Below are 26,172 nucleotides of genomic sequence, written 5' to 3' on the forward strand. Positions count from 1 at the left end.
TACAAAAGGCTTTCAAATGCTCGGCGCCTGCACATTTGTCCATAGATAATGATGGGATACAATGGAGACACGAATAAAGCACAGAATCCGCGATTTTCCTCCTGTCTCTGAAGTGTTCCCACACACATATATATACCCACACATTCCTGCCCTGTAAGTTCCTATTGTCAAGCACTTTGCCTTGTAGACTGGGCACAATTGTATTGTTGTGTTTACACCCACACTTGACTAGCGGAACAAAATATGGTTTCCTCCATCTGCACCAACTGGCTCCAATCTAAAGGTGAATTCAAAATAATCCTAAATTTTGAAAAGTGCTTCAGTCATAACATCGGTGTTCGGTATAAACACATCTTTCCATTACTTGTTACTTTGACAGATGTATGGAGAGGTTCATACATAACAAGACCTTCAAAAGCTGAAGCTCTATTGCTGGTTTAGATAGAAGACAGGCAACATACATTTTTAGAAGAATCGAAAACGTTTTTAGTTTTATTTAGAGTTTGACAGACAGGATGCGTGGCCAAAAATGTGAAGGAGTACCCTGCCTCCCAAACTTGCCGGTCCTCAATGTAAGAAGCTTGCTCGGTATATACAATATCAAAATGAGTAATACTGAGTCCAGGGGTTCCCTAGAGGCTTAACAAAAGCTAACGTAGATAATACTAATGCTCTCTTTTGTGGTGGTGTGGTTGAGCAGTTAGGCTTCTCAGAGGGTAGTGCAAAGCATTTGCTGTACACACATAGACAATAAACGAAGAACACACTCAATGACTAACTCCAGGCCAATTGTTTTTATATAGCAAAAATATATTTTGTTAATTTATTTCTAGAACCACAAGATTCAGTTTGCAGGTAAGTACATCTGCAAGTAAGTATCCAACATATGTATTGATACCACTTTGTTTCGAATTGACAAGTCATACAATTTTTGAATAAATAGCAATAATCTTTTAAAATTTGACACAGTGCAATTTTCAGAAACAGTTCTGGGGGAAAGAAAGGTTAGCATAGTTTCGAGGTAAGTACAAGACTTACAGTTCCAGTCTCCGGGTGTTAGGATGTCCACAGATGGGGGTTCAAGTTAACCCCAAACACCCACCACCAGCAACACAGGGCTGGCCGGGGCCAGAGGTCAAAGTTGAGGTTGATTTAACATGGGCTCCTATTAAGACTGGGGGCACTCAGAATCAAGCCTGCTTGCAGGTAAGTACTTGCGTCTTCTGAGGGCAGACCTGGTGGGTTTAGAGGAGCACCGTGGGGGCCACAGGTCAGCACCAAACACACACCCTCAGCGGCAAAGGGGCAGCCGGCTGCAGGGTTCGAAGACAGCGTCGGGCTCCCACTGCTTTCCTATAGGGGGACCCCAGAGGTTTCAAAAGATGGCTACTGTCCCTGAGGGTGGCTACACCCTTCCTGTGTTCACTTCCTTTGGGGAGGGGGACACAGATCTCCTACTGGTCCCTGTCCTCAAAGTCCAGGGGGTTGGTTCTGGGAAACCATGGGCTGGACAAAAAGGAGGGTCCCCTGATGGTCGGCGGATTCCCCAAGTGCGGGGTGCTGGAGGGGTCAACCCAGGGTGAGCACTTGCTCAGAATTGCTTGGGGGCCAGCTCTAGTCAGTTGGGCCACCTGGACACGGGCCATGGACATGGAGTCCTTGGATAGAGTTTCTTCCTAGACAGGGCCGCTGTCCAAGGGAGTTCTTGGTCCTCTGGGGTGCAGGCACTCCTCCTGTGGCTTTTAAGAGCTCGCTGCTGGTCCTGCATGATGCGTAGCCTTCTTTTAGCAGGGCTTTAGAAGCTGGAGACAGGCCGAAAGGGCAGGGCTCAAGTCAGTTTGCGTCTTCAGTCTTCTCTGCTGGCGGTCAACTTGGCAGTCCTTCTTCTTTCTTCTTGTGAGGTCACCAGGAATCTGATGAGCTAGGTTCAGGGGAACCCTTAAATCCTGGATTTAGGAGCATTACAGGGGTCAGAGGGCAGTAGCCAATGGCTACTGTCCCTGAGGGTGGCTATACCCTTCCTGTGTCCACTCCTTTTTACACAGACCTAACCCTATTGGTCCCTGTCCTCCAAACCAAGATGGAGGATTTTGCAAGGAGGGGGTCACCTTAGCTCTGGACACCTTGGGGGTGGTCCCAGCTGAGATGGTCACTCCTCCATGTTTTCCCTAATTTTCCTTCCGTACATGCCACTAAAAGTGGGGCTTTGTTTGGGGGGCGGGCCTCTCCACTAACTGGAGTGCCCTGGGGCACTGTAAAAAGAGGCCTGAGCCTTTGAGGCTCACCGCTAGGTGTTACAGTTCCTGCAGGGGGAGGTGTGAAGCACCTCCACCCAGTGCAGGCTATGTTTCTGGCCACAGAGAACACAAAGGCTCTCATCCCATGTGGTCAGAAACTCGTCTGGAAGTGGCAGGCTAGCACAGACTGGTCAGTCCTGCACTAGCAGTTTGGCTAACACACAGGGGGCATCAATAAATCCAATGCTGGCATCAGTGTGGGTTTATTGTGCTGAGAAGTTTGATTCCCAAACTTCCCGGTGTCCAGTGAAGCCATTATGGAGCTGTTGAGTTCGTAATGCCAAACTCCCAGCCCATATACTCAGTATGGCCACACTGCACCTACAATGTCTAAGAATAGACTTAGACATTGTAGGGGCATATTGTTCATGCAGCTATGCCCTCACCTGTGCTATAGTGCACCCTGCCTTAGGGCTGTAAGGCACAGACTTACCTATTCTACAGGCAGTGGTTTGTGGGCATGGCACCCAGCGAGGGATGCCGTGTCGACCTTACCTTTTTCTTAACACCAGCACACACAATCTGCATGGACCTCAAGTGGGAAGAATAGGACTTAGGGCTCCTGGAGTGGTCCCACGACCTCCTCCTCGATCAGGATTGTGACCTCCTAGGAGTTGCGCCAAATGAAGTTGACGGCCGGACCACCATGAGCTTCAGAGACCACCCTCTTTCAAAGCTTTCGGGCCATGGCCCAGCAGTTGGAACCCAACTTCAAGTCGTGGTCTCTGTCAAGGCACCAGAGACATACCTGATGGGGGTCTGTCACTGACATGGCACAATGGCAGGCCCCACACAGCTTGAACCCCGTCTTCCTCGATGTAATCCTGCAGAGACTTCAAAAGACTCGACAAAAAGTTCGAAAAACGACTTGCCAAAAAAGGCAGGGCATAGCTTGATCCCAAACCTGTGCTTAACCGGCGCGGAAGGAAAAGAACTGACGTACGTGTGCCAGGATGGTGCCTTTATAGGTGACTGTGGCATCACAGATGGTTCCAACGACGCCGACGAAGCCACGCAGAGCCGAACGACACATGCGGATACTAACGATGCCACCCGACGGCGAGCGTAGGATACTGCACTGAAAAAAATCCTGGATTCCAAGCTGACGCCAGGGAATTCAAAGCTAAGGAATCACCAGCTAGAAGCCTCTATCAGATGGTACAGTTTTTGGGAAAGAACGCTAGTGCTGGGGCCTTGAGCACACTGAGCACACTCTCAGTCAAGTTGGCATCAATATCAGGCTAAAAGTGTAGGGGGGCAACCATGCCAACAAGGGCACTTCCCTACCCTCACTATCTTTAAAATCGAGAGAACCACCATGTTTGTGATGATGGAGCTTATTCTGGCTCTGCCAACAGTTATCTTTTACCAGGAGCTCGACTAATGTTGGTCATGGTAGCCCAGACCATCTACCCATCCATCAACATATAAGGTGCACATTCCAATCTATTTTTTCCTGGTCAGGGTTGCAAGGGAAATCCTGGCAGTTCTAAATAGGAAAACACAAAAATAGCCCCCATGCACTGGGAGAGAACTTCCAATGTGCCAGAAACCTTTGTTTTTACGAGTTTGTTTTTCAAAAGAAAACTTTGCTTTGAGGTTTTAATGAACATGGTGCCCACACATGAAAGCATCAGTGCCTTCATTAAAGGCACTTTGGTGGCCGCTCTGCTGAAAGCACTGAGTTCACCACCTTCCTGGTGGGAATCTTTTAATAAATATGTCTGGCTGTACTATGTCAGGGCAGTGGGGAACATCCCTCCGCTGTCCTGTTGGGACAGACTATAGCTCTCCAAACACAAAATAAACCCCTCATTCCTCATTTTAAGGGGTTCGATACTCCTTCCTTAATGTTGCCTCAAGGTGGTTTATATACAGCACAAAGAGGGGTGTATCTTTATTGCACTTCCCTAGTGACCTAAATGCCCCCAAACACCTGCCCCTGGACCAAATCCTAATCTAGAGAATAGATTTCGGGCCATCTGCCCTATTGGACCAGTCAGTGCTGCCTCTATGCCAATGGACTTTAGGATAAGCCACAATTTTGTCCTAGTAGTCACACTAATCACACAGTCAAATGTCATAGATCAGTGTTTCCCAATCTTTTGACTTCTGTGGACCCCTTCTCTATAATTACTGGAACCCGTGGACCCCAATGAATCATTAATGGAATCCGGGGACCCCCCCACCCCACTGAGTCATTACTTAAAGCTGGGGACCTAATCTGTTAATGTTATTCAAATTTCTAAGCAGTCGCAGACCCCCTGAGAAGGCTTTGTGGACCCCCAGGGGTCCCCGGTCCACAGGTTGGGAACCACGGTCATAGATTAGTCCATGAATGCCAAATGTAAGTCTTTTGATTGGGCCAGCATCCTTTGATATTGAACTATACAAGTTAAGACAATGATCTAAGGTATCTGGACTGGCTCTAAAGCAGTCTTGATCCTTAGCCAATACATTTTTCTCTGATGCCCAGTAAGCGCAGAGAACCCTTCCTACTCATTTAACAGATGACACAGGTAAAGGTACTGGTGTATAACAGCTGTGGTACTCCTTAGCCCATCCTGGACATAAGCATTACTAATTCACACATTAATCTGGCATTTGCCAACACAGTGTGCCTTTAAAATGTTCATAAGCAAAGGAGCCCAGAGATCAATATTTCGTTTCAGGAAGCCCATGCGGTTTTCAAATAGGTCAGGAGCCCTATTTGGTGGATCAAGGGAGACACAGCTTCAAGAATCTCCTGCAAGGAAAAGGCATTAGAATTAAAATAGTTCCACACCCACTGTATTTTAATCAAGGGCACCGTTAGACTTTTCATCCTTGGCGTGGTCTCCCTTAACTTTTTGCCTCTGTTCCCCAGGTTGTTGATGTGTGCTGGACTCTGATTTTGCTGTTTTTGTTACTCATGGCACTTTACCACTGCTAACCAGTGCTAAAGTGCAAGTGTTCCTTTACAAAATGTGTATGTAATTGGCTTATCCACGATTGGCATATTTCATTTACTAGTAAGCCCCTAGTAAAGTGCACTGGAGGTGTCAGGGCCTGTAAACCAAATGCTACTAGTGGGCCTGCAGCACTGGTGGTGCCACCCACATAAGTAGCTCTGTAATTATGTCTCAGACCTGCCACTGCAGTGTCTGTGTGTGCAGTTTTAAATATAAATTAGACTTGGCAAGTGTACCCACTTGCCAGGCCTAAACCTTCCCTTTTCTTACATGTCAGACACCACTAAGGTAGGCCCTAGGTAGCCCCAAGGGCAGGGTGCAGTGTATGGTTAAGGTAGGACATATAGTAATGCGTTTTATATGTCCTGACAGTGAAATATTGCTAAATTCGTTTTTCACTGTTGCATGGCCTGTCCCTCTCATAGGTTAACATGGGGGCTACCTTTAAATCTGATTAAAGTGTAGATTCCCTTTGGGAGCAGATGGACATGTGGAGTTTGGGGTCTCTGAGCTCACAATTTAAAAATACATCTTTTAGTAAAGTTGATTTTAAGATTGTGTGTTTGAAAATGCCACTTTTAGAAAATGAGCATTTCCTTTCTTATACCATTTCTGTGACTCTGCTTGTTTGTGGATTCCCTGTCTGGGTCAGTTTGACAGTTGGGCTGGTTGCACCTCACACTAGACAGTGACACAAAGGGAGCTGGGGTGTAGTCGGCATTTCCTGTTGAGCCATCTGTGCTAGGAAGGAGGGGAGGAGTGGTCACTCACACCTGAAAGGGCTGTGCTTGCCCTCACACAATGCAGTCTCCAACCCCCTGGTTAGTTTCTGGGGCCTGGCCTGGGCAAGGCAGGATTTCACATTCAAAAGAGACTACTTTGAAGTAGGCCTACTTCAAAGGAGAAATTGGGTATAAGAAGGGCACCCAAAACCACCGACTTTAGAAACCCTTCTGGAAACAAGAGGAACCTCTGCCTGGAGAAGAGCTGAGGAAAGGAGCTGCCCTGCCTGTGACTGTGCTTTGTGGAGCTATCCTGCAGTTGCTGCTTCTGCCAGAGTAAGAGGGCAAAGACTGGACTTTGTGTGCCTTCCATCTTGAGAAGAACTCTCCAAGGGCTTGATTTAGAGCTTGCCTCCTGTTGTTTGACATCTCAGAGACAGCAAAGACTTCTCTCTGCCAGCACCTGGAGTCTCTGGAGAGACTCCTACTCTGCCCTGTGGTGCCGATCCAGTTCCTGGGACCCTGAAAGGAAAAGCTGGCAGCCTAAAGAAAAGGAAATCCACGCACAGAGCGCCGTGCTGGGAAAAGATCGACGCAAGTCCGATCTGCGGCTGAAGAATCGACACGCCACTGGCTGCGTGGCTGAAAATTGATGCTCGCCGGAAACGCGACCAAAGAATCGACGCACGGAGCAGGAGAAACAATGCGCAGCATCGCTGATGGAGGCTGGGAGATCGCAACCCGCGCTGCGTGGTTTTCGGATCATTGTGTGGCTGGATTCCCGTCTCAAGTACCGCTGGGTGTGTAAAAACAACGCAAGGCCTGACCGGACCCGAGAGTGCTGACCGGATTGACGCATCGCTCTCCTGCGGAGAGAAGAACCAACGTGCCCGACCTGACAAAAGGAGAAACAATGCAAGGTCCCGCTCGTGAGTGGAATCAACACATCGCAAGCCCTTTTTGACGCACACTCGCCCATGCAGGGTTATTGTTGACGCACCCAAGGTACTTTTTCACGCTAACAGTGTTAGTGTGTGTTTAAAACTACTTAAAGACTCTTTTTGCATTTTTATTAATAACTTGACTTGTATATTGTGGATTTTTGTCATTTTGGACTTGTTTTGTTTAGATAAATATTCTCTATTTCTCTAAACCTGTGTTGTGTCATTTTGTAGTGTTTTCATTAAGTTACTGTGTGTGTTGGTACAAATACTTTACACCTAGCACTCTAAAGTTAAGCCTACTGCTCTGCCAAGCTACCAAGGGGGTAAGTAGGGGTTAGCTGAGGGTGATTCCCTTTCACCCTGACTAGAGTGAGGGTTCTTGCTTGAATGGGGGTAACCTGACTGTCAACCAAAGACCCCATTTCTAACAGGCACAATTTATTTTGTCCTTATCTATACAGGCAGGAGCCTTCTCATGTGATGATTTCTCCATTTTATCTGTTTCAGTGATGTTCATGCAAACTGAGAATTGAAAGCTAAAGGGACTAGTCTACAAGTTTAGAAGCTAAATTGACACATGCTTAATGTAGTTCTTATCAAGTCGTCTAGGCTCAGATATACGTGTTTGTTGGGAAACCTGTAGATCAAAGGCTGCAGAGATGCCCTACATTATTAACCAGTAGAAGTTGTTCAACTGTAAATTCCCTGCAGAATCGTTGCGACATAGTGTAATGATGACAAAGGTAGAACGAACCACACGCTGGTGTGCAATGAACACACACATTTATTTCTCATTTAATTCTCATCATTGCTCAACTATTTTTCAACAGGTAGAATATGAGGTATGTGATGGCTCTCATCTGCCATCCAGAAAGCTCACTATAAGAAAAATAAATTACATTAAAATCCACAGTATTCTTGTGTAAATCTCTGGAAACAAAAATGTCATCTATAATACTTTAAAAAGCCTCTGCTACGAGAGATACCTTATATGAAGTACACCCATTTTCACCATGACTTGCATTTCTAAAATTAAATTGAGCAATCCCAGTTAATAGAACCCTCGCTTGATGGTTAATTCTTCTATATCTAGGATACTGTCCCTAATAGCAATTCACTCAGATTTATGATGACATGAGTGTAATCGTTTTGTGCCCTACCCATCAAAATGGATTGCTAATAAAATCCTTGGCACAGTACATTTTAAAAATGTACCATTCGTCGCAGATTAAATGGGTTGGAAAGCTGAACTAAGTGATTTAAAGGTAATATCATTACAATAGTTGATCAGTGGATCCTTGTCTCTGTCACTGTGTTTAAATTCCAGAAATTTAATATTTTGGCCTTCAATTCTCACTACGGACAACTTACAGTTCAAAGCTGATGCAAACAATATTTTTCTCTGATAGGCTTTTAGGTTGCCAGCTACCTTTTATACCTGTCCACAACAGCTATCCTCATTTTCAAAGTTGCATTTGAATTAGAATACCATGGGCAGTTTTGCTTACTTCTGCAGAACACTGATGTCCACCCACTTGAGAATATTTATACACACTGTTAGAAATGGGGTCTCTAGTTGGTAGTCATGTTACACCCTGTCCAAGTAGGGTCACTCACTCTAGTCAGGGTAAAAGAGTCATACTCCTAAAATAACCCCTGCTCACCCCCTTACTAGCTTGGCACGAGCTTTCAGGCTTATCTCAGAAGCAATGTGTTAAGTATTTGTATCCACCCACAGTAACACAGTAAAAACACTACGAAGGGACACCACACCAGTTTAGAAAAATAGCCAATGTTTATCTAAGTAAAACAAAACCAAACTAATAATAATCCAACATAAACAAGTAAAGATATGGAATTTTAAAGATTAAATCTCAATAAAAGTTTGTAGAAACGCAATAGCTCTAACTGGTGCTATCACTGCATCGTGACAGAGTCATTCCCAACATTCTGACGCCACTCGCAAGGGAGTGCGGTGCCGGTCACGGAGTCGCACAGACCCCAGGTACAGTACCTTCAAAATGAGGCAAATTCAAAGACGTGGTACGGAGTTGGGGAGGTGATGTGCTGCTGGAGCCGATGCGGTGTCGGTTCTGTACTGCTGCGCAGGAGGTGAGGCATCGTTCCTTATGGGGGCAGCAGAGGTAAGGCTTTAGATCCTTATGAAGGCAGCGGAGGGTCAGAAACAAGGTGTTGGTTCCTTATGATCCGGCGGAGTCAATGAGTCCAGTGGGTCAATATGCGATAGGGCGACCTTGTGGGGTCACAGTCACTCCACTGAGTCACAGGCGCCGCAGCAGAGTCAGGTGTCATGGACTTTGGTGACAAGGCACTCGGGACGATAATGTGGGACTTCAGAGGAGCTGTGGAGGCATCAGGTCTGCAGTGTCGGTCAAGGTCATTGAACTTCAGTGAGGACCACGGCTTTGGGTGCAGGCAGGAGCACTGGTTCAGGAGTTGTCCAGAGTTGGTGTGCCTGGTTCGTCTTGTTTTATGCCAGACTTCCCTCCCAAAGGCCCAGGAACAGGAGTGGGCACCTTTTGGCAAGTCTGGGCCCTCAGCAAGAGAACCTATGGGCTGGCTGGTGATACCTTTTGTGTCCCTGAGGCTTCCTAACAGGAGGAAAGCTCAGTTCAAGCCCTTACATCATAAGCAGGATACACAGCAAAGTTTAGTTTTTGTCCTGTCCAAAGCAGAAGCAGCAACTACAGGCCAACTCAGCAAAGCACACACAGCAAAGGGGCAGTACTCCTCCTCACAGCTCTTCTGCTCTTCTCCTTGGCAGAGTCTTCTGATCCAGAAGGGTTCTGGAAGTCTGGGGTTTTGGGTCCAATACTCATTTCTGCCTTTGAAGTAGGCAAACTTCAAAGGAAAGTCTTTGTAGTGCACATGACCCTACCTTTGCTGCCTTGGTCCCAGGCACACTCTAGGGGGTTGGAGACTGCATGGTGTAAGGACAGGCACAGCCCTATTCAGGTGCAAGTGTCAGTTCCTCCCACTACTCTAGCCCTGGAAGACCCATCAGAATATGTGTGGCACACCTCAGCTCCCTTTGTGTGACAGTCTAGAGTGAATTCACAAACAGTCAAACTGTCAGCCTGACCCAGATGTGTACTCCACAGACAGGCAGAGGCACAGAATGGTTAAGCAAGAAAATGTCCACTTTCTAAAACGCAGCATTTTCAAACTTACAATCAAAAAAACAACTTCACCAAAAGATGTACTTTTAAATTGTGAGTTCAGAGACCCCAAATTCTAAATCTCTGTCTGTTCTCAAAGGGACATTACACTTAAAAGAAGTTCCAAGGCAATCCCCATGTCAACCTATGGGAGTGATAGGCCCTGCAACAGTGAAATCTGAATTTAGCAGTAATTCACTAAGAGGACATATTAAAAAATGCCAGTACATGTCCTACCTTTTCAATACACTGCACCCTGCCAAATAGGCTGCCTTGGACCACCCTTAGGGGTGACATACATGTACTAAAAGGAAAGGTTTGGTCCTGGCAAGTGGGTGCACTTGCCAGGTCGACATAGCAGGTTAAAACTGCACATGCAGACACTGCAATGGCAGGTCCGAGACATGTGTCCAGGGCTACTCATGGAGGTGGCACAATCAGTGCTGCAGGCCCACCAGTAACATTTGATTTACAGGCCCTGGGCACTCATGGTGCACTATACTAGGGAGTTACTAGTTAATCAAATATGCCAATCATGGGTAGCCAATGATAATCACAATTTTCACAGGGAGCACTTGAACTTTAGCTCTGATCAGCAGTGGTAAAGTGCCCAGAGTACCAAAACCAGCACAAATGAAATCCAGCACACAGTTAAAACTATAGGAGGCAGAGGCAAAACAACAGGGGGAAACTATGCCAAGGATGCCATATCTAACACACATGCTTAACACAAGTGATCCTGGCTAGATTGTTTGACCATTACAAATAATATTTGTGGTAGTTTAATTTCATAAACTATTTCTTACGTTTTGGAACTGAACCTACATTTTGGTTTCTGATCCACACATATAACCTCAGACCTTGCGATTCTTTCAGGTGGGCAGCCGACCGCCTTAAGATGCTCCAGGCAACAGTGATGGGTGAAACAGCACCTACAATGAAGACCATTTAGAAATAGTCAAAATTATTATGCATTGAGATATCTATTAGAAGAATGTGCCCCATCAGAGGTACATATATCTAACTTCTTGAGTTTGCCCATCCGTCAATAATTTTGTGGCACATAATAATACATTAGCTTTGCTGTGATTGTACAGTGATCACTTGTATCCATGGTGAATTTGGTATCACCTCTGGGTTCATGATTAGTTGGCCATGAAGTCACTGAGACTCCCTAATAGTAATATGTCACATTATAGATGGGGTGCCTCCCAGAATGCAGTGGATCCAGCAGGATGCTCCTTTCACTTGCATTCTGTGCCCTCCACTAATTCTGAATGAGGAAGAAAGTTTTTGCGCTAGGAGAATTTGTTGAGGGTAAAAGTCTTGAAGACATGTAAAATGGTGAACGTATTATGAGCCGAGAGAGGAGAGGTCTGATATAAAGGAACATGGAAAGGGGAGAAGGGAGGAAAATAAAAGCAGAGCCAGAGGACAATGGACATAGAACAAAGTGTCTAGAGAAGAGCAGGGAAAAGTGAGCCAAGAAACAGGGTATGTATGGGGCAGCAGCAGGGAGAGTGAGAGGGTAACTGTAAAGAGAAGATGGAAAGAATGTGGGGAGAGGGGCAAAGTGAAAGAGAGAATTGCAACTGTAGACAGGAAAAGAGAGGAAAAACATCAGTAGGGTAGAGGGAGGGAGAGAAACTGAGGAGGGACCAGATGGAGAGAGTTCCAGAAAAGGATTACAACATGAGTAAGGGATAAGAGGGATATAGAACTGTCGAGAAGGGGCAGTGGAAGGAGACAGGCAACTTGTTGTTCATACAACAACCTCCCTTTACTTAATGTGCTTAGAAAAGATGCCATTTCACAAACAGCGTTAAATGGTTTTCTCTACAGCTTGGTGCATTGTACTTGGTGAGCAGGGTTGTGATGGGAGAACATCTTATGCAGAAAGCAGATAATGCACAGTGTGCCACCTCCACATATTTTGAAAGGAGAGGCATAGCAGCGCTGATGACCTATCACTGCCACTGGAAGCCTCACTACATTTCTAGCCACACCAATGGTGCTGAGAGTGACAGGCTTTGAAGCAGCATAGACTGCCAGCTCTTATGCTGCTAACATTAACATTTGGGGAGTGGGGTGGTGTGTTCTTGGATTAAAAAAGTAAATGCATTAGTGGTGCCAGAGAGAAAAGTGGCAGCACAACCCAGGAGTGCATCAGCAACCCACCCCAATCGGAAGCACACAGGGGGTGAAGAAAAAAAACAAAGAAGCTGCTGATCACAGAGCTCCTTCTGTAGAAGACAGAAGTGCAATATTTTGATTGGCAATACATCTATCTAAGCCCAGGTTTATTAAGGAGCTGCATTACCTTTGAGTGGCGCATGTCTTCACAAGTCCTTAAATGGGATATACAAAGCCATGAAAGGTGCTATTTGTGACACCTTGAGTGACTTTGTGCAGAAAAGTAATGCAAAGCTGCTGCTTGCCCTGTGTTGTGTTACATTTTGTTATAGTAGATGTAACATAGGTGGAGCATGGGCATTCCCATGCATCCACCCATGGAATGTGATGCAGTCCCAGAATTACTAAAATTAATAAACATGGGATTGTGCCAAAATGGTGCGGCTACTACCGAGAGATATATTAAGGAGAAATATGTTTATTTCTCCTCATTACTTCCTCTTTCTACGCATGATGTTATCTGCAAAGAAAGGTGTCCATCCTGCCTTTAATGCAGGCACCCTTGCAGCATGGCACACGGATGCCTGGATTAGCGCTAGGCAGCCTCAGGAGTGCCAGCGCAGGTAGAGAGCCGAAGAGCGCCATATCTTAGTAGATATGTCACTCTTCAGCTCTCTTCTATTCATGTAACAAAGCACAGCAACTTTGCATGCTGCCCTGTGTTTTGTGAACATTTAGTAAATATGCCCCCTGTATGTGTGTTTTCCCAACCATAAATATATGGCTGGTTTAATTGTTTTACCTCATGTGCAATTTTGAACTGACTGTGGTTTGTGTTTGTGCCACAGAGTCCCCACTTGCCTATTACTTACACTGAACAGTGGAAATAAGTCAGTGCTTCCAAAGAAAGTCATACTGCAAATGGCAAAGCAAATACCAAAACATGATAGCCCAGGAAGTCAAGGCCTAAAGGGGGCTCAACTAAACAAGACAACGACTCAAAGCTCGAATTTAATCTCCTCTTTGAATATTATGTAATGTGTTGAAAAAGAGGTTTCTGTAGGCCGATCTAAGTAATTTGTTATTAAACTGTGTTGAGCGGATTCCACACAAATAAAGTCTATTTTCCACTTTTAAGTTTCTCAAAGCACTTTCTACTACCAACAGTAGTATATATTCAAATATGATTCAGACAAGTGATGGCCCAGTAGATGTATTTTTGTTTAGAGCCCTAACTACCATAAGACAGGATGTTACAGCCAAGCCGTTTCAGAGTATTGTAACTTTAGATTTAAAGAACTGTTTGAAAATATCAATCAATTAATCAGGATTTAAAAAGATCGGCTAATAACCTGATAGGGTATCCAGGCGCTTGCAGGTCCCGGAGGCTTATTAGAACATCCAGGTCTTGAGGGCCATTCGGAATTCCAGAAGTGAGGTGATTGTCCAGAAGTGTGTGGGGAGGCTGTTCCAGGTTTTTGTTGCAATGTGAGAGAAGTAGCGTCTTCCAATTCTGCTTCGGTAGATGCGGGGAGTATGATAAAGTGGAAAGGAGGCAGAGTGTAGTCTTCTCGACGCAGGTCCTTGTGCGTGGGTCAGCATCTCTTAGCATCTCTTCTGTATGGGGAGCCAGTGGAGTTGTCTGAGGTGGGATGTGATGTGGTTTTGTCGGGGAAGTCAGAGGATGAGTCTGGCTGTGGCATTCTGTATGGTCCGCAGTCTCTATAGGAGGTGTGAGGCAATTCCTACGTAGAGGGCATTGTCGTAGTCCAGTCAGCTGGTGATGAAGGCCTGTGTCACAGTGTGTCTCATGTATAGGGGTAGCCACTTGAAGATCTTGTGTAGCATGCGCAAAGTGAGTAAGCGGGCAGAGGAAACAGCGGTGATCTGTGATTATATGGTGAGCTTGTTGTCGATGATTCCAAGGTATCTGGCATGGTTGGAGAGAGTGGGTGTGGTTCCTAGGTCTGATGGCCACCAGGAGCCGTTCCATTTGTTGCTGCTGTTGCCAAAGATCAGTACTTTCATCTTGTCTGCGTTCAGCTGTCGGCAGTTTTTCTTCATCCAGTCAGCGGTGTTTGTCATGCATCTGTGGAAGTTGGTTCTGGTGGTAGAGAGGTCGTTGGTGAGTGAGAGGATGATTTGGATATTATCTTCATAGGAAATTATGTTGAGACTATGGGATTTGATGATGTCCGCCAGCAGGGAAAAATACTGTCAGTAAAAATAGTTACTCTACAGGTTCTGTAGGGCAGTAGGGTTATGCAATCCGCTATCACTTTTCCTGCCTTACACTGTTGTTTTAGTCATTTATTTCAGGATGTCTCCATGTATCTGCTTATAGTTAAGATTTTCCCTTTGGAGAAACCCTGTCTCTTGCATTTCCTAGATGGTAGGGTGTGTTCTATTACTCTTCAAACCCTGGAAGGGAATTTACGCCATCCCTTTGCTCACGCATATATTTGAACATATCTATAATATGGAAACGTGGAAGTGGAGTTTGTGAACGTGAGAGGCAAAATACTCTGTGCTCCATCCACTTTCCAAACCTTGCATCAGGTATGCTGCTGTGCAATTGTATGGAGCTGTGGAGTATAATTATGCAGTAGTAAATGCATCTATGCACCTTTCATTGGTGAATTTAGGTTTACAGTTAAGAATTGCTTCGTGAATCGTTATCCTACTATTCACAGAGAAAAACAGCTCATGAAGAAACTCCTTCAGCTTATGGCCGAAGAGGCTAAGGTTAACTGAAAGGGAAATAGAAGTCATAACTTAGGAGATATCTGTTTCATATGATAATCAAATTGGAGAAGTACCAAATAATTGTGCAGATAAAGAACATGTTTCCTGGGCGAACTTTCCATATACAGTAAAGCATTTGATTAGAAATACCCTTCATGGAGATTATTGTCCAGTAAACTAAACTGTGGAAAGTTTCTTTAGATGGTGGCGCCTTGATGAGTGTTGTGTTGTCTAGGGGTCTGGAAAATCGCTCTGTTATTGAAACCTGTGATGTCAGGCATTGGTAGGCAGAATAGTGCACCAACTGAGAAAGGCTTCTATAGGACATTTGTGTGGGGTACCCTTTGTGTCTGAAATGATGCCCTTAATCCATGCAGTAGAATTTGGGCTATGCTCCTCACAGGATAACAGTTCAAATCAGGTAAAGAGATCAAACAAATAAAATGAAATAAACTAAAATTATTTATGCTATTTCTGAATATATAATCTCATTTTGGTGATCTGTGTCCTTCATCCAGGATGTCATAGATATATACTCTAATGGTTGGCACTGGGGTTTTAGGGCAGAAGCTCAGATGGCTGTGGGCTGCGAGAGAGGGGTGTTCTCTTATTTATTGGCCTAAAATTTCAACTTGCAGAAAGCGATATTGCTAAATATTGGCTATCACCCGTCCTTCCAGGATGGTTGCCAGGTTTGAAAGGTGTGTCCTGGATGAGCTGAAACGCAGGGCAGGAGGGTATCTGTGTAAACACAGCAGGATCTGGGGTCAGTGGTGGGAACATGTCCAGTTCACTATATGATATGTCCGGTAATTTCCTATGTTGTAATTCTGATGACTCTAGCCTTTTAAATAACCACGGCCATGTACCATGCTGTATCCTTGAACTCCTTATAGGTAAAACTGTCTGGACCACTATTGTATTTGCAAAATAAAATGTTTTATCAAAAAGAACCTGTGCCGGCAGGTCTGAAGTTAACATGGTCTCTCTGCTTCCCTTACATAATTGTGCATGGAGAGGGAAGGTTCAAGGTTAGCCTCTGGTTGGTTAGGGCAAATTATCTTCCAGGCGCTTGTGTAACTTCCCAAATCTAAAAAGATAGAGGTATACAGCTTTGTCATTCTCATTGTTATTGATCACGACAGAGTATTACGTTATTTTAATTCCTGAGCACCTAGGGTATTTGCGTGTAGTGCCCACCCCTGCAGGAGATTCTACATTTTTACTCTGTTGGCAAACAAATAAATGTGTTAACGAAGGGCAGGTCCAACGACAACAACATGGGCCACACTTGGTGACTGGTGACACCTATGCAGACTGTCAGAGAGGCACTGAACAAATGATGGATGGTGCCGTAATCTGTTGATTGGTAAGTGAAGGATCTGTGACTGAGGTGACTCAGTGTGCTTGTCAGCTACTTGTCTGCACAAACATACTTGTCTGTGGACATCAGGGCAGTTTTAACATCAGCTTTTGTATGATATGATCTCCCTGCGGATGTATGTGTGTAGTCTTAGCTCTGCAGGTAATCCACAGATGCAGAGACCTCATAAGGATTTTGGGGGCCTTGGGCCAAACATATTTTGGGGGCACCTGTTCGGAACAGCTTTACATTGATGATCCAATTTCAGCTCTTCCATGCCCAGTTTGGCCAGGTGACTAACAGTGCGCAGAGACATACATCTAAATTCTACTTGTGTTTACATCTAATATTCAGGGAGAGTTGTGTGTGTTTTCAATATTGTAATACAGCAGCAGCTAACTAATATTACTGCAATTAATCTATGTGACCCCCTCCCATTTCTCATTTGTGAGATCCTGTTTTGATGTAAAAGAACCTTTTTTTAAGGATGTTGAACAAAACATAAACACAACCTTTCTCTGCAAAATGTCTGTAATAGACTCACTCATCACCTACCTTAAAAATAAATTAAATGAAAATGGTATTTAAAACAATCTGTTTAAACATTATTCAAGGTCATCAGAGCAAGCATCTCTGCAGAACAGAGCAGACTCTATCAGGGGCCCCCTCTTGCCCATGCCTTAAAAAGTATCTGCACAGGCGTGCCTACGTGCTAATGCTTTCTTCTTTTCTCCCAAGTTGGGCAATTTCGAAGATAAGATTTGCACTGTTCAGAAGGGCAAAAATCCCTTTCCAGTAATATATATCAAGAGCAAGTTAGCTTTTGTAATCTTAAGAAGGTTTTAAAGAATTTGAAGAGGAACTAACAGAACAATGCAGTCATAGACATTGAAGTTGTGTAGTTTGCAGTAGGAACAAATTAAACACAACAAAGAGGTCCGTTGCATAAGAGAGGGGACTTAATTAAGGAAAAAAGATATGACCACTACAGTATCCTTCTCATTCAATCCAGAAAAACAATGGGAGATGCTATTGAACTAACCCAGATGCGAATGGCTGAAGGAAAACTTGCAAGTGTGTGGGACAAAAGCTTGGAGTAACATAGTCTAGATCACAAATTGCATGTAGTAGTACTTAAAGTAGTACTACCTGGTACTACTTACTTGCTACAGAATTCACACACCCACAAGTGTAAATCTTTACCTCCACCTTTCTTATCTTTTCAATAGGGAGATTCTCTCAAATATAAGTTTACTACTTAGTAATAAATGTGGGAGTGACCAGAGTGAGTGGCTGGAAAGGGGGACACACTTGCATCAAAATGGAAGTGGTTAAGAAAAGGGGTAAGAAGGGTTTTTTTTTAAAGAGGAGTCGAAAGGCGCTTACAGAGGGACATGCACCAACCCACCGAAGAGTAAGCCCATTGCTATTCACAGATTGCACTTCTAAAGTTACTACAGCCAACAAGGGCCCAAAACAGTGGTAAATGTTTTTCAGTTCAGAAGTAGAGTACACCCAGCACCACACAAGGCCAACCACTAGCACTGCAACACCCTCCGATAGAAAATAATGGAGGTAGGGAGTTAAAGTAAAAAAATCCCGTGGGAAAAAATGTTAAATTAAATTACATGATTTAAAATATTGTTCAATTTAATGTTAAACATATTATCTAAAAATAAGAAATGTTTTGCTCTAATTTGTCATATTCTTATAATTTTCTGTTAATTTCCAAATGAATGTAACATTATTTGTTATTCAGATAGTTACATTACTTTTAATTACGTCTGTTCATCACATTTAATAAGCATTAATACATTATAAAAATATATGATTTACTTTATGTGGGATTCTTTTTCATAAAAATGTAAAACATTTTTAATTTAATTTAATGTAATCAAAATGATTAAATTTTGAATTTACATTTTAATGCTGTATTTTTTATTTTGTTGTACATTTAAAATAAAGATATAATTTATTTTACATTAACCTTGAACATAAGCTATTGTTATTAATTATTTTTAAGCTGAAAAAACAATTTTACTTTTCCCTTATGCTTTACCATGGGGAGATATCTGCCACTGGGGCAAAGATCTCAACCACCGAAGCAGAGATCACACCAAGTTAAAATATTGCGAAAATTCGATAATAAAAAATATGCTTTATATTGAGATCATGTTTTTAAAATATTAAATATATTTAAATTTTTAGTTATTTAACAAAAATGTAATTTAGCATTATTTCCTAAGAGGCAATTTAACTCCCTACTGCCATTATTTTCTACTGCAGGATGTTGCAGTATCAGTGGTTGGCCATGTGTGATGCTACTCATACTCCTTTTTGGCAGTAGTAACTTTACACTCAGAAATTGGGTTCCATCCCCTGTTTCAACAGTTGTAAGACATGCAAACCTACACTTTTTAGTAACTTTACATTCAGATTTTGTGAATTAGTGGAAGTAGTAAAGTTACTCAAAGGTGTAAGAGTAAATTTACTAGTAGTAAATCTACATGTGTAGATTCATCCTTATGATTACGCCTCACAGTGTTTCTCCATACTCTTCCCTTCCAGTTCAGGGAGACATTGCGATGAATGCCCAGTGCAAACATCTGCAGTGTAATACAGAGTGAGCCAATCGAATTCTGCAGAGCCACGTTCCAGAGAGAACATGGGGTGTATAGTCCATCTCTTGTAGAGCAGGATGGCATATATTTAAGTGACTGTCTTGAACATGTGTTAAATCTAGGAACATTAACCTGGAACATGTGCCAGTGTGCTTGTAATGATTCAAGGGAAAAAGATGTTCCAGCACAGTCATTAGTTTTCAAATCCCCTGTTGGCCAGTGAGTCCATGGGAATGTGAAGAGCATTCTAAGAAATTTGGGTGCACCCACTTTGAGTTGCGGAGACTACACTTTAAACAATCTTCATGATCTACTAACGGTAGCTAATGCCAACATTCCTGGCATAGACTTCAAAGCCAGTAGTGAAATATGTTCCAGGGAGGTAACCAATGTGACAAGATAGTTCCATAGGCAATTCATGGAACTGCTAAACTTCATCTGCAACAAAAAGGAATCCTCCTTTTGGAGAAGTAGGGAATCTTTTCAGGGGCAAAGAGTATCAAGCTAGAGGAGCACCACACAGTCATGTTTTGCTGTGGATAAAATGTGCAGTTAAATTTGGAGAAGGTAGTGATAAAGTTGTTATGGACTTCAGTGACTAGCTTGCCACTTGTGCAATCAAACAAGAGTAGGAGAACAAAGAATTGTGGGCGAACGTGCTAAGTTCCAAAAGAACAAGTGCACAAAATGCTGTTGCAATCTCTTTAGGCAGAAAGACAGGTACTACATGTGAATTAAGTTTGAGTTCCCGAGACCAATTTTAAAGAAAGGAAAGGTTACTAGCTACATTTCTACAGTCCACCGTGCTGTGATTAGGAAGTCACCAGCATACCCTGGGAAGAAGATTCTAATATAATTAATGACCACAACAGCCACTATGGTTATGTAAAGTGCCAATCTAGACATACATTTTGTGACAGCTCAGCAGCAATATCTAGGTAGTTAACTTAATGCATTACAAAGTCGGGGAGAAACAGAGATGAAGGAGGTGTGTGATGAGACTTCATCTGAAAAAACTCTGATTTATATACCTCTATGGCATTGGCATGCTCTCTCATTAAAAGTGTGGGGTGTATAAGGCCTGCAATGACACTAGTGGAAGCCCACCTTACAGAAAGCCCCAAAACATGATCTAGCTCACCCTAGGTCCTGCTTCTTCCCACAAGAGAGTTATAAAGTCATTTGCTGGGATTAAAGTCCTGGTTGTGTGGGACTCGGAAAATTCAGCCATTGCCAACATTAACATGATGGCTACAAACACCCCAAGAAGGAGTCCAAGTCTAGCATTACAATATATCTTTTTTAAGAAGGAAGAAACCTTTCTGTCAACAGCCATGGAGACAGATTAGTGAAACAAGCTGCATGGAAAGTACAACTGTTAAAAATTGTGTTTCTGGTTGTAGTAGTATGTGCCCTGTACAAGAAGGAACCAAAATCCTAGTCAGGGTAAGTCAAATGCACACTTTAAATAAACCTGTACACACCCTCAGGTATCTTGGCACAGGGCAGGCAGGCCTAACTTAAGAGACAATGTGTAAAGTATTTTTGCAACACATACTGACACATATTAATAGGAGTAAAATCAAACCAAATCAACAAAAATCCAATAAGTAGAATTCGAGATATGAATTTTTAAAGAATAAACTAAAAATAGTGTTTAGAAGTCGCTAGCTGTCAAAAGGTTACTTGAAGTCGCAAGGGACCGGAGCATATCCAAGGTTCAGGCCAGCTGAGATACGGCACGGGACGGATACCGGTCCAGGTAAATCCTGCTGATGTTTTACCTTCTGAGTCTGGTGTGAAGAGTCTGTCCATGGGCGCGAAGAGTGGCCGGACATTGCGGACAGATGTGCTGGAGTCTTATGGTCAAAGTGCAGCGATGCTGCTGTGCATAGAGATGAAATTGTTGTGACTCATGCCGATCCTTTGTGCGAGCGATGCAGTTCCAGTGCGAACAGGCCTGTTAGTGTTCGCAAAGAGCCCAAAAACTTGATTTGAAATGCAAAAATACCAGGAAGACCACTTCCAAGGGCCCTGGACTGGAGAGGGACCTCTTGTGGATCTGGAGTTGATTGAAGAGAGGTCCAGGATCTGTAGCAGGTAAGCTGGAAGAAGTCTTTTGTGTACCTGAGGCTTCAGAAAAGAGGAGGCAAGCCAGCAAACCCTGAGAGTCACTTTGGATTCAAGTGAGATGGGTCCAGTCCTTGTCCTCAGCAGGGCAGAGATCAGCAGATAGCAGGGGCAGCTCAGTAAAGCAGTTCCTCAGTACAGTCAGTCAAGCAGTCTGGCAATCCTTGTAGCACAGCAGTCCTTTCTACGGCACAGTTCTTCCCAGGCCCAGTAGTGTACTGGTTTGGTAGGATCGGGAGTGACTTCAAAGCAGGGTCTTTGAAGTGCACAGAGATCCTTTTTTCCTAGCTCTGGCTCCAGACAGTCAGTAGGGGTTAATTGAACTTGTGTGGGGACAGGCATTCCCTATTCAAGTGTGTCAGCCCCCCTCACTCTTCCTGCCCAGGAAGACCATCGGAATGCAGATGAGTGCTCAGACATACCTGTGTTTGTTGCTGTCTAAAGGGAATGCACAAAGTGTAGTTGACATCCACCCCAGACGTGTCTTGGAGACCGGTCGCAAGGCACATACAGCAGTAGGAGCAGAGAAATGCCCACTTTCTAAAAGTAGCATTTCTAATAGTAATTTTAAATCTGACTTTACCATTAAAAAGGATTTATCACTAGCATTCCAGGGATATGAAACATGATGCAGCTACTCCTTTCTGTTCAGGAATTACAGCTTAAAGGTGTATTAAGGAATTCCCAATGCTGGCCTATGAGAGGCGTAGGCCTCACATTAGTGAAAAACAGATGTTTTTCACTACCAGGACATGTAAAACTTAAAAGTAGATGTCCTGCCTTTTATTTACATATCACCATGCTGCAGGGGCTACCTAGGGCCTACCTTAGGGGCCACTTATATGTAGTAAAAAGGGAGTTTAAGACTTGGTAAGGGGGCTTAAATACCAAGTCGAAGTGGCAGTGGAACTGCACACACAGGCTCTGCAGTGGCAGCCCAGATACATGTTTCATAGACTACTTGAGTCGGAGGCACAATCAGTGGTGCAGGCCCACTAGTAGCATTTAATTTATAGGACCTTAGTATATGGTATGCCACATTACAAGGGACTTACAAGTAAATTAAATATGCCAGTTGTGCATACACAAATGTTACTTTGTTTAGGGGAGAAGCACATGCACTTTAGCACTGGTCAGCAGGGATAAAGTGCTCAGAGTCCTAAGGCCAACAAAAAGATTAAGCAAAAAGTGGAGGGTAAAACGCAAAAAGTTTGGGGATGAACACGCAGAAAGGGCCATTTCTAACAACAACTCTAACAAGACCTATTTCATAGCAGCTAATGACTTCATTCAAAGTACTGCTTTCCAAACATGCCTTAAAATGTTGAAAGTTGCACAAGAAGCAAGGGCTGCTGAAGAAATTGCAAAAGACACTCCGAGTAAATTCAGAATCTAACTATATTGTCCCTGTAACCTTGTTTTTTTTAAAGTGAATTTCTAAGTTTTTTTTTTTTTTAATTCTATTTCCAAACTATAACATCCTTGTAACCTTTGTTTTTTCAGTGGATTTCTATGTTTTTTTAAATGTAAAGTAATTATCATTGTTATATGTTAATCCAACCTGCGCTATGCACAGACCCTGTTGCCAAACCCCTATAACAATCCAAACCTGCGAATGGCCTTTGGCCAGTTCCTGCAGCCAACCGCTCTAACCACCCAAACCCACCTTGTGCACACTCTTTGGGCATGTGCAGTGGGAGTTGGCCCCAAGGCCTGTCTGGGTGTGAGAATGTGTGTAACAGAATCTGTGTGGGTGTGAGAGAGTAGGATTGCACTCCAATAGATGAAAGATGCATTCACCTCCATAAAAGATTTCAGATTGTTTTTGATCATGGAATCGTGGAGTAAACACACTTGCTTTGCCTTTGCCAGGCCCAGGAGTTAGGATAATTTGACCTTTTCAGAAGTGGAGGTTTTACTGGGGCACCTGCTACTGGGGCACTGGGGCACCTGCTACTGAGGTTTACTGGGGCAACTGCTAGTGTGGAGAAGTGTGGCACAATGGTTAGAGTGGCAGACCCTGAAGCAGAGATCTGGCTCAAGACCAGGGTTCAAGTCCTGCTTCGGCAGGTCTTGGGCTCAATTCCCTTGGACCAGATAATTCTCGCCTCGGTGCCTAATCTAATTAATGGGTCCCACTCTGCAACTCTGGGCAATAGCTTGCTTAATCTCCACAACGGCCCCAACAGCGCTTGGATGCCTGGCTTCACCCTGGGGGTGCCCCGGAGTGGGCACCTCACAGGGAGAAGCCAGGAGGGGTTCCATAGCAGTATGAGTACAGTGCCTTGAGACCCTAACGGGTGAGTAGTGCGCTATACAAGTGCAAAGTTTACAGTTTACTTTTATATTGGTAAGTGCTTCCTATTGAGGTTCAGTTTCTGTGAAATGAGCATCATGGCCAAAACTGAAGCACAAAATTTCTATTAAACTGTAGCACTTTCTACTGGTTATTTAGTAAGTGCTGCCTTGTTGGTTAAATGTGCAGTGTGCAGGAGGGTGGGCTACACAGCCCCTCTCCCCTGACAGATTTTGCCTCAGGAGACCCGATCCCCCGGGGCCCGGCCTTCTGAAATATTTTGTTTCTGGGGAGAGGGGCCTCATGACCCTCCTCCCCCGGATGATTTTGGCCCTTGGGATCCCATCTCTTGGTCCCGGTCTCACCATATACTTTTTTGGGGGGGTTAGGGAGGCCACAAATCCCCCCTCCCCAGGTCTATCTTGGCCCAGGCGACTCAATCCCCTGAGGCCCGGCCATCTGTCCTTGGTGCCACACAGTGCACCCAGTGTGCAAAGAGACTGCCGGGGAACCTGAAGGCCCCCGCAGTCCCAGCCGGCTCCTTCCCTCCTGTGGAAGCCAGCATCCCTGTCACAGACAGGGAGCTGCTAAGCATGCAGCTTCCTGTCTGAGAGAGCAATTGTTTCCTCTGTTTCCCTGCCCGCATGTTTGGAAGTAGGGAAACAGAGGACACTTCCACTCCCAGCAAACAAGAGCGAGTTGACAGTTCTCCCTTGCTTGAACTGGACTGTTTGCTCTGACTTGGTTGGAGCTGTCAAAGCTCCTGCCAAGTCAAAGCAAACGGCTGTGTCCTGAGGGTGGGTAGCCCAGGGCACTGTAGAAGCCGGCCCTGGGGAGAGGCAGTCCCCAGTGCCATCTATAGCTCCATGAGGGGGGCCTTGTGGGCCCTCCCCAAAATTATATTTGCCCCGGGGAGGTGGATGTCCCCAGGGCTGCGGGTCCACAATGAACCTCCTTCATTCTTTTATTTCTGCCCAGGGAAGTTTTCGATCCCCAGGTCTATGGGGGGGGGGGCACACAGCCCCCCGCATATCATTGCAAGTTAGCCCTGGGGAGTCCCTGGGGCACAGGGGAAGCTCCACAGCCCCCCACATACTATTGAAATAAAGCCCCGGGAGGTGACGGTCCCAGGGGCATAAATAAGCCCAAGAGGGGGCCCAGTGTGCCCCCCTCCTTTATTTTTAACATGCCCCTAGGATCTGGCCCACCCGGGGACTTTATTAAAACAAGCACAAGAGACCATGCTTGAGTTTTTTTGTTTTTTTTTTAAACTGCAAATTTCCAGCAAAAATAACAAAAAATCCCTACCAACCCCTTGGTTGAAGCTGAGTCCAAAGATGGCTGCCAACATTTCCTTGTTGAAGTTTGGCAGCCAGTCAGTTCCCAGCAAGAAATCGGGAGGGTTTGCAGAGCCTTCACATACCTATATATACAAATTTGTTTTTTCTTTAATATTTCAAAAACTACTGAATGGATTTATACCAAATAACAAAAAGGGCTCTTTCTGGGCCAAGAACTACCTTTCTGCCAAATTTAGTGTAATTCCGTCTATCGGTTCGGACTATAGTCATGTTTGAAATCCCTATGAAAAAATGCATGGGGAAAGCATGTTTTGGGACCCCCCTTTTTCTCTGCTTGACAGATCACCCCAAAACTTTCCAGACAGCAGCTGAAGAGAGTGTTGTATTTTTGGGGGAACATTTTGTGACAATTTACCAACTGGCACCAAAGATTTAGGCAAGTCAAAAAATACTTTTTCTATAGAAAATAGGTCCTAACTATAAATACCTAGTGGCAGTCGCCACTAGGTAGTCTGTGTGTGTGTATATATATATATATGTATATATATATATATATATATATATATATATATATATATATATATACATTTAACTAACTATAACGTACACCCCCACCAAGCACCTGTTAGAACCTCACATGTTACATCACTCATAACATCCTTGATATCTGGTTGCTTTCATTAGGGTTTATTGGACAATATGCAGTAATAAAAAAAACATATTTCACAGTATGACAGCCCCAATCTACTTTGGAGAGCTTTAGCACTGTACGGACTACTAGGATTACGTGGCATGGCAGACCAAATTATGCAGCAAAAAATGTTCTCATGAAAGGTAAACCTAAACGTTCTAATTCCAATCAATTGCCGCTGTTAGCTGCACTTTTTAAAAATACAGCCTTTTCAAACTAACTGCTGGAATGGGTAGCAAGTGCAATATGGTCCTATAGTGCTATGTTGTGCTATGAAAAACCATTCGTTCTTTGGCTCGCCATTGATGTAACAGATGCAATCACAAATTTCAAAGACAATCTTAATGATGATTACAAATCACATTATCATTAACCCTATTAACACAACAACTATGAATATAGCAATGTCTATTGGTTGGAGTATGTTTTCTTATTTAATGATGTGTTTTTAGGAGCTGTTACTCATTGGTCTAAACAGTGTGATGTCATAAGCATTGCATTTGGTGTTAATATCTAACTTTGATCTTCTTTACTGCATAAGAATTACTGATTTCTCCCACGGCCCAGTGGTGAACTATTATTATTACATGATTAATTCTTCATAGCAAATGTATCAGTACTAACCATTGTTTCTTCTGCAGTTCTGTAAGAATCTCACTTTACGGCTTTCAGCAATAGCCTTTAACCCCCTGAACCTTTCACTGTGTGACCACCCATAGACATAAAGCCCACCCCAATTCCTGCCAAACCAGTGGGGACGAGGTTAAATTCCCAAGGAAGCACTTTTTAGCACTTTTAT

The 26,172-nt window shown here is 43.9% G+C and overlaps 1 protein-coding gene across 2 annotated transcripts in view; it reads right to left on the reverse strand.

Moving 5' to 3' along the window:
- Positions 1-26,172, reverse strand: part of OC90 (otoconin 90) — a 443,355-nt gene that overhangs the window by 15,193 nt on the left and 401,990 nt on the right. For both annotated transcript variants that reach the window (XM_069220767.1, XM_069220766.1), the window contains one exon: positions 10,919-11,025. In XM_069220767.1, coding sequence (XP_069076868.1) covers positions 10,919-11,025 — 107 coding nt within the window. The remainder of the gene's footprint in view (positions 1-10,918; positions 11,026-26,172) is intronic.

Source organism: Pleurodeles waltl, chromosome 2_2 (assembly GCF_031143425.1).
Source record: "Pleurodeles waltl isolate 20211129_DDA chromosome 2_2, aPleWal1.hap1.20221129, whole genome shotgun sequence".
NCBI lineage: Eukaryota > Metazoa > Chordata > Amphibia > Caudata > Salamandridae > Pleurodeles > Pleurodeles waltl.